The 13,562-nt window shown below is 54.0% G+C and overlaps 9 protein-coding genes across 17 annotated transcripts; 5 read left to right on the plus strand and 4 right to left on the minus strand.

Moving 5' to 3' along the window:
• Positions 1–408: 408 nt before the first annotated feature.
• KVP18_004646 (uncharacterized protein) lies at positions 409–2,359 on the plus strand (the record flags this gene model as incomplete). Of its 4 annotated transcripts, none has more annotated exons than XM_067957478.1 (2): positions 409–1,993; positions 2,049–2,359. In XM_067957478.1, coding segments are annotated over 2 exons (1,896 nt in total), but the record flags the coding sequence as incomplete, so codon positions are not given.
• Positions 2,360–2,591: 232 nt separating this feature from the next.
• On the minus strand, positions 2,592–5,408 carry KVP18_004648 (uncharacterized protein; the record flags this gene model as incomplete). The annotated part of the gene is made up of 1 exon (XM_067957482.1): positions 2,592–5,408. One exon carries the CDS (start codon positions 5,406–5,408, stop codon positions 2,592–2,594), a length of 2,817 nt encoding a protein of 938 aa, XP_067807311.1.
• A 106-nt stretch (positions 5,409–5,514) lies between these two features.
• Positions 5,515–5,946, plus strand: KVP18_004642 (uncharacterized protein; the record flags this gene model as incomplete). Its single annotated transcript, XM_067957470.1, has 1 exon — positions 5,515–5,946. The coding sequence occupies one exon, from the start codon at positions 5,515–5,517 to the stop codon at positions 5,944–5,946; it is 432 nt and encodes a 143-aa protein (XP_067807299.1).
• Positions 5,947–6,151: 205 nt separating this feature from the next.
• Positions 6,152–8,127, minus strand: KVP18_004649 (uncharacterized protein; the record flags this gene model as incomplete). 3 transcript variants are annotated; one of them, XM_067957483.1, is made up of 5 exons in its annotated part: positions 6,152–7,109; positions 7,207–7,760; positions 7,789–7,990; positions 8,019–8,051; positions 8,081–8,127. In XM_067957483.1, 5 exons carry the CDS (start codon positions 8,125–8,127, stop codon positions 6,152–6,154), a joined length of 1,794 nt encoding a protein of 597 aa, XP_067807312.1. The 3 variants fall into 3 exon arrangements, with proteins under 3 accessions (XP_067807312.1, XP_067807313.1, XP_067807314.1); XM_067957485.1 differs by lacking the exons at positions 6,152–7,109; positions 8,019–8,051; positions 8,081–8,127 and having other exon boundaries at positions 7,182–7,734; positions 7,808–7,983; XM_067957484.1 differs by lacking the exons at positions 7,207–7,760; positions 7,789–7,990; positions 8,019–8,051; positions 8,081–8,127 and having other exon boundaries at positions 6,152–6,922.
• Positions 8,128–8,217: 90 nt separating this feature from the next.
• On the minus strand, positions 8,218–9,100 carry KVP18_004644 (uncharacterized protein; the record flags this gene model as incomplete). Of its 2 annotated transcripts, XM_067957473.1 has the most annotated exons (2): positions 8,218–8,992; positions 9,021–9,100. In XM_067957473.1, 2 exons carry the CDS (start codon positions 9,098–9,100, stop codon positions 8,218–8,220), a joined length of 855 nt encoding a protein of 284 aa, XP_067807302.1. The 2 variants fall into 2 exon arrangements, with proteins under 2 accessions (XP_067807302.1, XP_067807303.1); XM_067957474.1 differs by lacking the exon at positions 9,021–9,100 and having other exon boundaries at positions 8,218–8,964.
• Positions 9,101–9,222: 122 nt separating this feature from the next.
• On the plus strand, positions 9,223–10,264 carry KVP18_004650 (uncharacterized protein; the record flags this gene model as incomplete). The annotated part of the gene is made up of 2 exons (XM_067957486.1): positions 9,223–9,793; positions 9,822–10,264. 2 exons carry the CDS (start codon positions 9,223–9,225, stop codon positions 10,262–10,264), a joined length of 1,014 nt encoding a protein of 337 aa, XP_067807315.1.
• Positions 10,265–10,320: 56 nt separating this feature from the next.
• KVP18_004647 (uncharacterized protein) lies at positions 10,321–11,631 on the plus strand (the record flags this gene model as incomplete). Its single annotated transcript, XM_067957481.1, has 1 exon — positions 10,321–11,631. One exon carries the CDS (start codon positions 10,321–10,323, stop codon positions 11,629–11,631), a length of 1,311 nt encoding a protein of 436 aa, XP_067807310.1.
• Positions 11,632–11,694: 63 nt separating this feature from the next.
• Positions 11,695–12,761, plus strand: KVP18_004645 (uncharacterized protein; the record flags this gene model as incomplete). Of its 2 annotated transcripts, XM_067957476.1 has the most annotated exons (3): positions 11,695–12,515; positions 12,545–12,630; positions 12,670–12,761. In XM_067957476.1, the coding sequence occupies 3 exons, from the start codon at positions 11,695–11,697 to the stop codon at positions 12,759–12,761; spliced, it is 999 nt and encodes a 332-aa protein (XP_067807305.1). The 2 variants fall into 2 exon arrangements, with proteins under 2 accessions (XP_067807305.1, XP_067807304.1); XM_067957475.1 differs by lacking the exons at positions 12,545–12,630; positions 12,670–12,761 and having other exon boundaries at positions 11,695–12,519.
• Positions 12,762–12,812: 51 nt separating this feature from the next.
• Positions 12,813–13,562, minus strand: KVP18_004643 (uncharacterized protein; the record flags this gene model as incomplete). 2 transcript variants are annotated; one of them, XM_067957472.1, is made up of 1 exon in its annotated part: positions 12,813–13,562. In XM_067957472.1, a coding segment is annotated over one exon (750 nt), but the record flags the coding sequence as incomplete, so codon positions are not given. The 2 variants fall into 2 exon arrangements, with proteins under 2 accessions (XP_067807301.1, XP_067807300.1); XM_067957471.1 differs by having other exon boundaries at positions 12,813–13,516.

Raw genomic sequence — 13,562 nt, forward strand, 5'->3', positions numbered from 1 at the left:
TTAGGGTTTAGGGGTCAGCCATGTGGGTTTAGGGTTTAGGGGTCAGCCATGTGGGTTTAGGGTTTAGGGGTCAGCCATGTGGGGGTGTAGTACCAGCAAGGTGGGTCCCAGCTTGGCTGGGTGTGCGTACAGTGACGGGCTACTTCTAGGGACATGCGGTTTGGAAGCATATATGCTATACATATACATAGGGCCGACTGCAGATTGACATTCTTCGCCTGTTAGAGTAGATTGAGCTTTTGAGATTGTGTATCAGCAGTGAAATCGACAATTGTGTAAATCATGCGCATCTATTCGGTCACAGAGCAAGAACCGGCGGCTATTCGAGTGTTATGCGCCTCCTTGAGCGTTTCGAATGCCGATCGCAAGGCGCCTCAAGGGAGCGCTTGGAAATTAAATGTGACCCAGCTCAGTGCTTCGCACTCCAGAAATGTGCTGTCTTCTGACGTCACGCTCTTCCTGTGCAACTCCCGCCTCTCCCAAAACGCAATCCACACCCCTCTTCACGGCGGCCTCTCCATGATGTGGATGGATGACATCAATGAGGCTGACTGCCTCAACTCGCTGGCAAGCCAAGACGTTACTGCGGGGTCTATTGCAACAGTTCTTCTACCTTCAGACACTGCCGAGCACATCCTGGAGCGTTGCAGCTACGCCGTCCACTGTGAAACTGGGGACTCGCAGTACGACGGGCTCTCCACGCTGACGTTCACCGCGCCACCCAACAAAAGACTGGAGTTTCTGGACCTCTTGCAGGTTTCTCTCTTCGCTACGCAGTTCCATCGAGCAGACATGATGCACACGTTGACCTCCAACAGCGATGGCATTGACGACAGGACTCTGTGTTCGGCCTTCGACGTACTGATGGCACAGCAGGTCCCGTCCGACCAACTATGCCGTGCATCCGTTCGGAACTCTCTATTCGCCTCCACCCGCACCGGCGACTACGATGCGCTCCTTGATAGACTCCTGTACAGCCAGGAGCTCGGTCACAGCGCGGATATTATGCGTGCTGTATGGGGACCCACTGTGGAGTGCGGCGCTTTGCAAAATCCCGGTGTTGATCAGGAGGCTTGGATGGCGGACTGTATCAAGGGCGAGGGAGGACTTATCGCACCGACTGAGTGCGTGTTCCGTGCTATCCTCGTCGGTTACCTGCTGAAAAACGGACACGCGGCTGAGAGCATCAATCAAGACTCTCTAATTGCTGCCCTGCAGGAGCTGCATGACGCCGATGACACCACAAAGGCCGCCATACTCGAGAGCAGCTTGGTGGGGTTCTGCCTCTTCAACCGAACGGCATCAAACTCCTCTGAGGACGACGAGCTGCTGACTGCCTGTCTAGGAGAGCAAATGGTCAAAGGGGTTCCGGCCGACAAGATAGGCAAGTGGGTCAGACACATTTTCAATTACCTTGCCTCTGTCTTCCCAGGAAATGTTGGACACGATGTTTTGGATTTCATGAAGATGCTGCTGGACAGGGGTCTGAATGTGGGGCAGATGCAGAAGACGCTGGTAAATGAGGCTATCGATGCTATGCTCCCTGACGACCCTATAGTCCGTAACAACCTCTCCAGAGGTATGGCCATGAACAGCGTCCAGGCCAAACAACGGCTATTGCGGTCTGTAAAATTATCTCCCGACGACGACGTCGCTGCACAGGCTACATACGATACGTTTTGGAACGAACATGATCAACTAAACCATGGGGCAGAAGACGTGCGTGTGAAAAGGGCACTCCATCATTTCCAGCGGATTCATGGCCGCAATTGGGAGCCTAGGGATCAGAGAGAGCCTGTTCATCAGTCAGCTGAAGGCAGCCGTGATTTTGAAGACCATGGATTCGATATGCAGTCACGCCGCGGCCGAGGTCAACCTTTCCAAGGAGCTCCGCATCCAAACCGACCACACGCTCCTCGCCCGTTTGCGGGGTACCAAAGCGGATACGTTCCCACCAACGGACGCGAGTCGGACTGCCGACCTATGAGATTTGGTGGACCTGGATCCCACGCTGGAGGACGGGGTGGACCTGGATTGTACCCCCCAAGGTTCGGTGGACCTGGATCCTATGTTCCAAGATTTGGTGGACCTGGATTCTACCCCCCAAGGTTCGGTGGACCTGGATTCTACCCTCGAGGACGCGGTGGACCTGGATTCTACCCTCGAGGACGCGGTGGACCAGGATCCAACCCTCGAGGACGCGGTGGACCAGGATCCTACCCTCGAGGACGCGGTGGACCTGGATCCTACCCTCGAGGACGCGGTGGACCTCCTAATGCGTCTAACGACCATCACGTTTCCTCGCCGCCTTCATCAAGGAGGGACTCGCCTAGAACAGCCAGCCCAACGGAGTCCCTGAATGGTGTTGACTCGCATAGAACGGCCAGCCCAACGGAGTCCCTGAATGGTGTTGACTCGCCTAGAGCGGCCAGCCCAACGGAGTCCCTTACTGGTGTTGACTGATTGGTTGGTTTATGTGCATAAATGAACCTCAATGTGCTAATCTTGACCCACATGCGAAATGGGTGGTCGTACGAATATCTTTAGATCGCTTATTAATGCCAGATCGCTGATTAATGCCAGATCGTTGATTAAACCCAATTGCGCTGCCGGTGGGCCATTTCGTCGAGCTCTCTTGCGATGCTGTAGACCACCTCCACATTGTGTATGAACTTCTCGGCTTCGGCGACGGACTCAGAGGACGGCAGGGATTTGGAAAATTTGGCCGCCAGCCACGTAAGCGTACTCCGTCGGTGCTTTGGCGTCATGCGGCGACGGGTAAACTGCCGGATGTATAATGAGGCGCTGGTTAGATCAACTACCGTTCGGATAGCTGCCAATGGACCGTCTGTTTCGGTTAGATAGCTTTTGGCAGTTTTGAGGATGTCGTGGGCGGCTGGCAGCAGTCGATCGTCTTCGAAGTCAATCCATTTCTTCATATTAGGCCTGGACTTGGACCCACCCAAGGTCACATGCACCTCCTCCATTACACGCAGGAGCACGGTCTGTACTGTGGTCTCTGCCTGAGGAAGACAAGTTGCCATTTGGCCGGCGACGATGCCGAGTCCGAGCATGCAGATCATGAAACGCTCGCTTCGGTTGAAGTCTGCTGGTTCACAGGCAATTCCCGCATCCCATAAGGATAGCCACTTGTGTGCATCGGCAGCGGGTGCCACCGGCAAATCTACCGCGCGATTCAGCAGCAGGTCAGGTTTGGTGCGTAAGAAGAGGCCGACTCTGCGCATGTGCATCTCATGCTGAAATCGGCCGGCGCCATATGTCTGAAACAGTCTAACAGCCTGTTGACAGTAGGCAAGAGCTTTCGTGAATCGTCCAACGCTTGCCATGTGGTCAGTGATACTCACGTAGTACCGGTGAGAGATTTGTAGAGCCGACTGCATCTCTGGGCCTTCAGGTAGCTTTCCTAGAGAGTCCAGTATGCGCTGGAGCCCAACGGTAAGGCAATGAGGAACCAGATTCCCGGCGGCGCTGATCAGAGGCGCCACCACTGCAGCTGGGGGGTCAATAAAACGGCCGGGCGTCGACCAACAACTAACCAAAGAGACCAGACCAGCAGGGGGCGTTAGCGGTGGAAGAATCTCGTGTGGAGCCAGGGCTTCTAGTTTGGCCAAATCAACAAGCGTGGCCTCGATATTATCAGCAGCCTGCAGCAAGTACGAGCAATACTCAAGTTGGATCCTAAAGGGGGGAATGGCAAGCCAACTTGGAAGGGGCACTGACCCCGTTTCCTTAATCGAGTCCGTCAAGCGCCTCCGTTCAAGCCAGGTTTCCGCTCGCATGCCTGTCGCGAGGATCCACAAAGGCAGACAGGGATAATCTTGGCGCGTGAGGCAGCAAACTCTGGCCAGTCCCACGAGCGTAAAGGCCAGGCATCGTATAAGCGCCACGCCGGTCTCTGACATGTTGAGTGACAAGTCCTCCAACATTTCGAACGAGAACTCGCAACCGAATATAGAGTCAAGCCCTACATGGATGTAGAACAGTGAACGCCACAACCAGCTTTCCACTGAAGGGGACCTCTGCACATCGCAGGCGAATACTGAAACCAAAACCTCCTCGGCGGTTATGAGGAAAAGCGAGTAGGCCAGGTACGCTTCAGGGACGTCCTCAGTCAGAACAGGCAGGCACTCTGCTAGGAGCAGAGGGTCAGCCATAGCGCGTGCTCGCCGTAAGAGAGCACTCACGATATGCGAATCGTAAGAAACGCCCTCAAACCACGAAGTCCTCAGGCTACCCAGCAGGCGCCGCCTCTTCTCGTACACACGAGGCAGATCTGACAAAGCGTTCCGCAGGACAGTATCCGCGAAGGATACGTCAAAGGAGGCCACAGGCGTTGCAACATCCGCCTCAGACACGAAAGGAACCAGTGCTTGCAGAAGTCGAGTTACTCGTTCTCGCTCGACTACGGGGATAACCCTGATGGTCGCGGCATCCGCCTGCAGCCACAGTATGTCTCGCGGACACCCCCGCAGGGTATTCAGCATGATCTGGGCCATGCGTGTCAGTTGGCCGTAAGGTCGAGTGCGGGCTGCTGCCTTCTTGACCGAACTGAGGAAGAACAAAGGCGGAGCTACGGCAATGTTGATCAACTTGCCCACCTTCAAAATGAAGACGATGACCACAGATCTAGGCGATATGGTCTGCATCAGCAGGAAGTTCAGTGGGGGTTTCAGCAGCATGCAGTCAGGGCACGGACAGACATCGTCATGGTCTGTATGGAGGAGTAGGATGTATGTTTTGCCAACCGGTATAAGGTCTTGACTTTTAGCAGTAACCAGAGGAGTTTCCACGAGTACGCCTTCAGACTCCTTTGGTCCGGCGTCTTCCACAGAAGGCTCCGTAGTCAGGAACTCCTGAGACGTTTTAGGCATGTACGTTGGTTGGAGACATGGTTTGTCAAGGATGGACAGCAGAAGACCAGAGTCCACATCCAGCTCCGTGGATGCCGCGTCGAGTAGTTCGTTGTCCACCAAAGGCCGTACGAGCTCCTCAAGATCGACCAACCAATGGCTTGGCAGAGCTGGGGCCCCGTCGACCTGGAGAGCTTGGCAGGATGGCGGATCAGCGTGCAGCGGTCCATGCGCAAAAACGAAGTCCTCAAACTCAACCATCGGATTAATGACAGGGACGGGCGGGGTAGTCTCGTGGACTGGAGGCAGCGCGTTCCAGGGGTCGCATATCTGGAGCGGCTCCGTCTCCCTTGTAGTGAAGAGAGCCAATCCATTGGTACGAGAGTCGTTGAAGCGGCGGAGTTCCAGGGTGCATGCCTGGAGGTGTGGTGTTGAGGTCAAACTGAGCTCATGCAGAGAGCTTAGTGCATCCTCTGAGAGGAACAGCTTGAAGGCGAATTGCACTTCGCCCTGCGTTACAAGCAGCACTGGCTCCATTAAAAAACGCTATATCAAAGGGCGAGGAATACAGCGCAACGAAAACAGCCAACAGCACTTATTGAGGGCCCCACATTCTAGCTGCCAGAATTCCTTCCTAATTAGTATGCTCTTTTATAGTCTTCTGGCCTGTGTTTGTGCGTCGCTATCTGTAGACGACCTCACGGGCTCGTGGGTCTTGCTGAAAGCTATGGATGGTATGAAAGAGGTGGACCTCCCTACAATTCCCACTCTGGAGTTCAGGAAAGCGCCAAACAATGCCGTGGAAGTCCGCTCGCGAGTGGTCAACAGTATCCGAACGACTTTGAAAGTCCACGGCGAGGAGGCTCGCTCCAAAATTCAGTTTCGAGGGGGCGACGTGATGAGCACTCGGAAGTCGGGGTCGCCGGACTTAATGGCAGAAGAATATTTCTTAATTGGCGTTCTCGAGAACCTGGACTATATTATGGGCAGAGGAGAGCGCCTGGTTATGCTAGCCCGCAATCAGCGACTTTACATTGAAAAGGAGGAAAAGCTCCAGAGCCCATATAGGGGATGAGTTTTTGACGGAGACATCTGAAAGACGGTGAATCTCGTCGTTGGTGGCTCTCAATCATTTTAAATGAAATCTAATGTATCTGATTCTAACAAACCCAAAATCGAACAAACTGGTTATGCTAACAAACCCAAAAAACCCGTGAAGGGCGAAGCCAGAAGGACCGTTCTAAAATAATGAAATCGAGTATCCCATTTGTCTAGAAGCTTCACATCTTGCGTTTGGAAAGGTGCTTCATCGCGGACTGGAGACCGAGTGCGAAGAAAATCACGGCTACCGATAGCCATTGCAGCGACGACAGCTGATGGCTGAAGTAAAACACCGATGCGAAGACAGTGAAGAATTTCCTAGTGGTGGTAATCAGCGAAAGGTAAAGCGATCCGAATGATATCAGAGCCGCGTATATAAAGGTCTGTCCAAGGCCACCAGCGAGGGTCAAACCTAGGAAGGACGGAGCCAGGTCAATGTTTGAGCTCACAAACTTCAATGGTGCAGATCCCTCCAGCAAAAGCGTGAGGACCAGCGAGTTCAGCGCAGTGAATGTATTCTGGATGAGCATGAATTGCACGGAGTCCAGATGACGCTTCCTCATGATGGCGTCCTGTCTGGGTCCTGTAAGAGCGTCGCCCAGCAAGGAGAGGCCCAGAAGGAGCCACCCCAAGAGCGGGTTCGCAGTGTCTAGCGCCGGTTTGTTCTTGCCACCCCAGTTGAAGCCGATGAGTCCAGTGGTGACGAGCCCCACACCGGCCCAGTCGTACCAGGGGAACTGCTGCCCATACACAATGACGCTGCCAAGTATGACAGGCACCAACTTGGCGCTTTTCCCGAGCACTTGCGTAGGGTAGCTCACATGAGAGAGAGACGCGTTGGTGCACACCATCGAGAGAGAGCTGGTCAGTGAGCATAGAGCGATCTGACGCCAAGTACCGTCCTGAATCAGCGGCTTGATCTCGTTATTGTAGAGAGCTCTACCAGTCATTTTCCTCCATGCGTAGATGGCCAGAGCCAGGAGAACGTTGCCTACGGAGATCAGAAGCACCACGAAGCATGGGCTGTCGAACTTCTGTCCTGTCGCAGGGTCTCGCTGATTGAAAATCTTCTCCTGAAACAATCCAAACGACAAGAAGAAGACGTATATCCCCGCGACGATGACTACTTCTTTTAACCTGCGTGAGGACGGAGACAGTACTCTACATCGCTTTGGGAATTCTGATTTAAGCTGCAACAGGTGATTGGAGTCAGGTTTGTTTAACAAAGGATGACTGTTCATGTTCCATCTCTTGTTGCTCGTGCCCTATACCTTGGTAGCCTTTGCCGCGCGTGTGAACTGTGGAGAGTGCGTCCCGGACTCGAATCGTGATGTACGCTGCTAGGCCAAGATTGGTGATGAGGCCCAACACCACCAAGTAGGACCAGTACGTTTTGTGGTTCGCCTCTGTGAGCTGCACCTGGGACCCCAGCAGGATCATAAGGGTAGTTAGCGGCAGGCAACCTAAACTCGACGCCAGCCATTGACGAGTGGTCAGTGGCGCAACGCCAAGGATGAGGTTACTCAGTGAAAACGGACTTAATGGGGAGAGTCGCAGCAAGAAGACAAACCATACTCCGTCTCGCTCAATCGCCATAAGAGTCGCAGTAAAGATGTCAAACTGCTTCCCAAACTCAGTGACAAAGCTCTGAAACACGAACCGAGACAACCAGAAGTACATCAACCCTGCCGTCACCAGGGCGGAATAACTCAATGTGACTGCCAGAATCACTCCGACAGTAGGATTGATCTCTGCTGCATGACTGAAAAGGAACCCTCCGAAGAAATTCTGAGTGGAGTCCGTCAAATCGTCTCACGAGCATCTCCACCGGCAACAGCAACAGCAGCGTAGTCACGTAGATCAACCAGTAACCACCTAGTGCCTCTGGAAGCGAGCCCTTCTGAATGTGAGCAAGCCATCGCTCGACCGCGTCCTTGACGTCGCTCCACCTGACAAGGAGAATAATGGCGAACACCGCTAAGCCCACTCCCAAAATGGCCTTCACCACCATCAGTAGACTGTGTTAACAGCCCTCAGAAAACGCACTAGAACACTCTGTTGCGATTCGTGAACCGCCCGCTGCTGTTCGTGAACCGCCAGCTGCTCACTGTGAATGAAGTAGCGGAGCTTCTGCGGAGCCCTCGACGTCACGCATTCGGCGAAACACGGATATTGGATAGGTGCCACTCAAAGGCCGGCAAAACAGTCACGAAATGCACTCACAGACGACTTTGACTGTTGACAATTATGGCAATAGAATGGAATGGGTTTCCATCGAACACTCCAGCAAGTTGATGAACGCCGAGCCCCCATCCACGAGTTTGGACTGCGATGTGGCGATGGCTGTGAGGATGGCGGCCTTAGCGAACTCAGTAGCGGTGTCCTTCACAATCAGACGGCTCAGCTCCACAAGCACCTGGTTGACGTCCCAGCCAGCAGCACGGATCTCCACCACCGCTGCCTCCACATCACATGAGGATCCGGAGCGACACGTCTCAAGCAAGGACGTCGACACCGTCAGAGGCGGCATGCCGGAGACGTTCTCCACCATCTCTTGAGTCACCAGCTCGCCCCAGGAAGCGGTAGTCTCCAGCAAGGTGATGGATGTCCGCATGTCCCCTTCGGAGATTTCCAGGATTCGGTCGATTGCCTGTGCATCAAGGGATACGCCCTCTTGTCGAGCGATGCTCATCAAACGTTCCCGCTGGGTATCGGCCTCCACTGGCTCGAACCGGTACACTGCGCACCGGGATTGGAGTGGAGGGATTATGCGCGAGATGTAGTTACAAAGGAATACAAACCTTGTGCTTTCAGTGTAGTCCTCTAGTAATCGGCGCAAAGCTGCTTGAGCGTCGTTCGTCAGCATGTCCGCCTCATCGAGTATTATCACCTTCCATGGAGGCAAATTCTCATTCCTGCTGACAAGAGTCCTAGCGTAGCTTTTGATCTTTTCTCGCACTACTTGGATACCTCGATCATCACTCGCATTCATTTCCAGCAGTCGTGACTTCCACTCGTTTCTGCGTCAGTTGAAACGTGCCAACTCACTTGAAGAGATCCCTACAGAGAGCGTGCACCGCTGACGTTTTTCCAGTCCCCGGCGGGCCGTAAAAGAGTAGGTGTGGCATCTCCAACGTCTCTACCACACGCTGCAAACACCTCTTTACCTCAGCCTGTCCGTACACCTCGACAACACTGCAAGGTCGGTATCGTTCCACCCAAGGAAGCGACATTGATGTAAAGCTGAATTATGGATGGTTTGGAGAGTACATTCCTTCCTCAAAATTCGCGTCTAAGGGAGCTGCTGAGGCTGGCTCCTTCTGGGCAGCTGAAACGCGTCGGAGACGCTTGCTCCGTGCTTCTCGTAGAGAATCTCGGTCAAGCAGACGATCCCGCCTCCGTCAACGCCATCGACACCGCTCTGGCCGATGAGTATGAGGCTCGCGGCACCCTGCTTCAGCTAGAGCCCCAGGGGGGCGTGGAGGCGTTCAGCATCCTCTGCGCTGACAGCCGTTGCAGAGGTTCGCCTGGTGGCATTGCCTCTTACTTTGACCAGCGTCTGGGGTACAAGTACATGGTGGAGACTCGCACACTATGCGTCCCTGTGCGAGACGACACGCTTGAAGATGTGGAATCTGAAGTCGTGGACGGCATGCGAGATGAGTTCCGACTGGCTCTGGAGCAGGGGGTCATAAAGTACTTATCAGAGAACACCGCTCAACCCTCAGGCTTCCTGGTATGGCTTCGAGTGGCGGGTGACGTTCGCAAAGTAACAATACACATGATCACGGAACACGTCGACCCTGTCAGTTGTGTTTTTGGTGGGGCGGTGCATTTACAGTGACACAGCGCGGTGGAAGAGTAGTTTTAAGTTTGAGTTCGAATCGGGGAAACGCGCAGAGTGTCATGGGGAGGTAGCCAGTCATGCCGCTCTACTTGAGGCCGAGAACTGGTGCTTCCGGCAACGAAAGTCCGTCTTCGACCAGGAACTATTGACGCTCACTCCAGAGGACACCAGGTCGCCTCCGACACTCACTGCCGCCGTTCTGGACCGGGTAGGTCGAATGGAGAAGCAGGTGCTCCGAGGCCTACGCAACGTCACCAACACGGTCAGATTCAGGGAGATCAATAACGCAGCCCGGACTGGAAGGCGTGTTCCGAGCGAGAAACAATCATCCACCCTCCTTGACGATCTCGTCAGTGAGATTAGTAAGAGCGGAGCTGGATGTAGCTCTGGGGCGGACCTGATATCTGAAGGTCGTTACTCTGGTGTTGCCGCCGGTATTTCATGAGCTAGAGCAACGGGAAGGACGTATTTCATGTGCGAACCAATTAACGATTTCGTTGGATGCCCAGTGTTGACTCGCTCTTGCTCGCGTCGATGGTGTCCTCCCACCGACCGTCGAGCTCGCTGAGGATCCAGTCTGCAGTTGCTGCGGAGACCCAAACTGCAGGTCTGCCACGGTTTACGGAGGAGCTCAAGAGGATCGAAAAGGAGCTGATTGACGTTCTGAGTGGAAGGAGTCGTGTGCCTTTGCCTGCGCTGAGACGACTGGTACGCAACTACGGTTCGATTTTTGCGCTTCTCAGTCACTCGAAGGTTCCTATCGCTGGAAGCGCGGACCTGAAGATGCTGAATCTTCCGAGACGAAGCGTTGACCTTTACTTCTCAACTCGCCACGAGCGATTGACACTCGTCAGCCTCTGGATGTTCTCTGCCTCATCCAAGGAGGCCAGCAAGTCGATTCGTCATCAAACTCCTCCGGATACCCACGTGGACGTATTTAAATTCCGAAAGTGGGTGATGCACATGCAATCCGCCCTTCCACAGCAGTCACCTGCCTGGTTCGTCGATCACTGGAGACTCATGGCGAAGGTGGCTGCCTATCACCGCCATCGCCGGAAGACGCTGATCGAGCTGCTAGTGGACCGCGAGAACATGCGACAAAAGCTAAGCATGGAACCCGCCCTAGACGTCTGTCGGAGGAAAGACCTCCATGCATCTGAGATCGCCGGAGTGTATGGCCTCATAGCGGAAACGTACGGTCGAAAGCTTTACGGGCTGGATCAGTCGCGACGGATACTCAACCAGCTCCCGCAGGCCCACCGCAACGCTGTAGCGTCCTGTGTTGAGCCAGAGGATGCGAGGTGGATGACCAACAGCACGTTCGCCAACCTTGTGCAGCACATTTCAACTCCGAAGCCGCGCGTGCCGGAGCTGCTGAAAAGGCGCAACCTGTGCTCTTACAGCAGGCCCAAACTGTCCAAGCGAATCAAGACGCCAGACGAGGACGATTGGGAGATGGCTCCGGACGAACCATCAGGGGACTCAGTTCTACAGGTCGTCGCTTCACGAATATGTGCTACCGTTGAGCCGGCATGTACCAACGAAGACCTGCGCTTGGAATCGTTCATTGTGAGCAACCCCAAGGTGAGTTTTTTCGGCCCCTTGGGCACGGACAACCTGTGTCCTGTGTCCTCCATGGTGGCTCGGTCTGGCAGTCGAGGAGTGGGGTACGCAAGCCCACTTGTCTCACGCCAGCGTCCTCTCTACCTAGACCTCGACGCGGCAAAGTGTGAGTCGAATGGGGAGCTGCTTCAGCGCTATCTGGACGTCAGCTTCTACAGCAAAGCTGTTCTAAAATCTTGTTTTGCGTGACAGGTGTCGAATTCACACAAAATTTCATCCGACAGCTCCAAGTCGTCTTGTTTCGCATCAGGCATGGATCTCCTCAAGAAGATCTCACGGTCTCTGACGCACGGAAGCAAGCGGCCTGCACAGTCATCGACGCCCAAGTCTGGCAAAGCCAAGTTCACAATGGACGATTTCACGTTTGACAAGGTTGTGGGGGTCGGGTCGTTCGGACGCGTATTCCGAGCGAAGATAGAAGGAGGCACTGTGGTGGCTATCAAGAGACTCGTGAAGTCGGAGCTGATTCGGCGTCGACAAGTGACGCATATCAACTGCGAGCGCAGTATTCTGTTAGCGATTAACCACCCTCTGGTGGTTCAGTGCTTGGGTAGCTTCAAGGACGATAAGTACGTGTACCTCATACTGGAGTACGTTGGAGGTGCGGAGTTTTTTACGTATCTGAGGAAGATGCAAAAACTCCCCGAAGAGCATTGTAAGTTCTATGTGGCGTGCATCATTCTGACTTGGGAGTACTTGCACAACAAGGAGATCGTCTTCCGTGACCTGAAGCCAGAGAACCTCCTCATCGACCACGAGGGGTACATGAAGCTGACTGACTTCGGATTTGCAAAGCGTCTTCCCAAGGGGCTGCGCACCACGACCATGTGTGGAACTCCTGACTACATGGCCCCAGAGATACTAAGGGGTGACCGGTACTCATATAGCGTCGACTGGTGGTCGCTAGGAGTGCTGATTTATGAGATGTTGTACGGCATACCGCCCTTCAGCGACAAAGACAACAAAGGGACCTACTCCAAGATCCTGAACGGCCTGATTCGTTTTCCTCGCGGAGCCTCGGCCATGGCCAGAGGCTGCATGAAGCGACTGCTTACCCATGACCCTGAGCGCCGGTAGGGTGGTGTGTCTAGATTGAACGCAGCACTGGCTACATTGATTGGTCTGGGATCAGCTCGCTTCGCCAGCATGTCTGGTTAGCTGAGATCTCCTTCAAAAGTGTGCTGAATCGTAGGATGCAGCCCCCCTGGGAGCCCCCAGCTAATGCAGTTGCCCAAGCAACCTTCTTCGACACCTACCCTGATGATAATACGAAAGTGCCAGCTGTAACAGGAGATAGCGACCCCTTCCAAGGTTGGTGAATCGGACACCATGATGAAGGGGTTGGAAGAATGGTGACTGCTATGCCAGTATCACAAAATCTTGTTGTGCTTGTAGTAGTTGTAGGCTTGTGTGCACGCGTCAAATGCGACAGCGAGGTAAATTCCGTCAGGTTTCGCGTCTTGCAACTGCGAAAGCAGAAATTGCCCAAGAGGGTGAATCTCCTTGCTCATTCTGTAGTTCTTGTAGAGGTTGCCTGCTAGGTAGTTTCGCACGTCAAGTGACACGCCGTTAGTATCCAGGGCCTGTTTGAGCGGCGTCGTGGCCGTTTCCCAGTCGAACCAGGAGAGCCGGGACATCGCACTTAGAAGGAATATCTTGTCCACTGGCTGGTGTCGTTCTTTCAGCAGCTGTTCTATGTCTGCATAGGTGCGAGCACGCCCACACGCAACTTTAGAACGGATATACTTGTTCCTGTACTGGTCGAAGTTAGGGTGTGCCCGTAGCAGACGCTCGATGGATACCCATGTGGCAAGGAACCGAAGGTGTATGTCATCGGGCGCTCCGCTGACGGCTTCCGATGCTTCTTTGCTCTCTGTATTGGATACCTGCGAATCCTCTGAGGTTTTCGATACCTGTGAATCCAGCTGTTCCACCCCTTCCTCTTCAAGCTCTTTTACATGTTCAACTCCTTCGGTCTCTGGGATTTCCTCTCCCGCCTCTTCTATCGTTTCAACAGTTTTGGTGTCTTCGACCTTCACCTCTTCGACATGTTCTACTGAGCCAACTGCGCCGTCTGCATTGGATACCGGCGAATCCAGCTGTTCCACCTCTTCCTCTTT

This window comes from the organism of the source record quoted next, assembly GCF_019968955.1.
Source record: "MAG: Porospora cf. gigantea A chromosome Unknown PgA_NODE_626_length_13562_cov_339.504, whole genome shotgun sequence".
Lineage (NCBI taxonomy): Eukaryota > Apicomplexa > Conoidasida > Eugregarinorida > Porosporidae > Porospora > Porospora cf. gigantea A.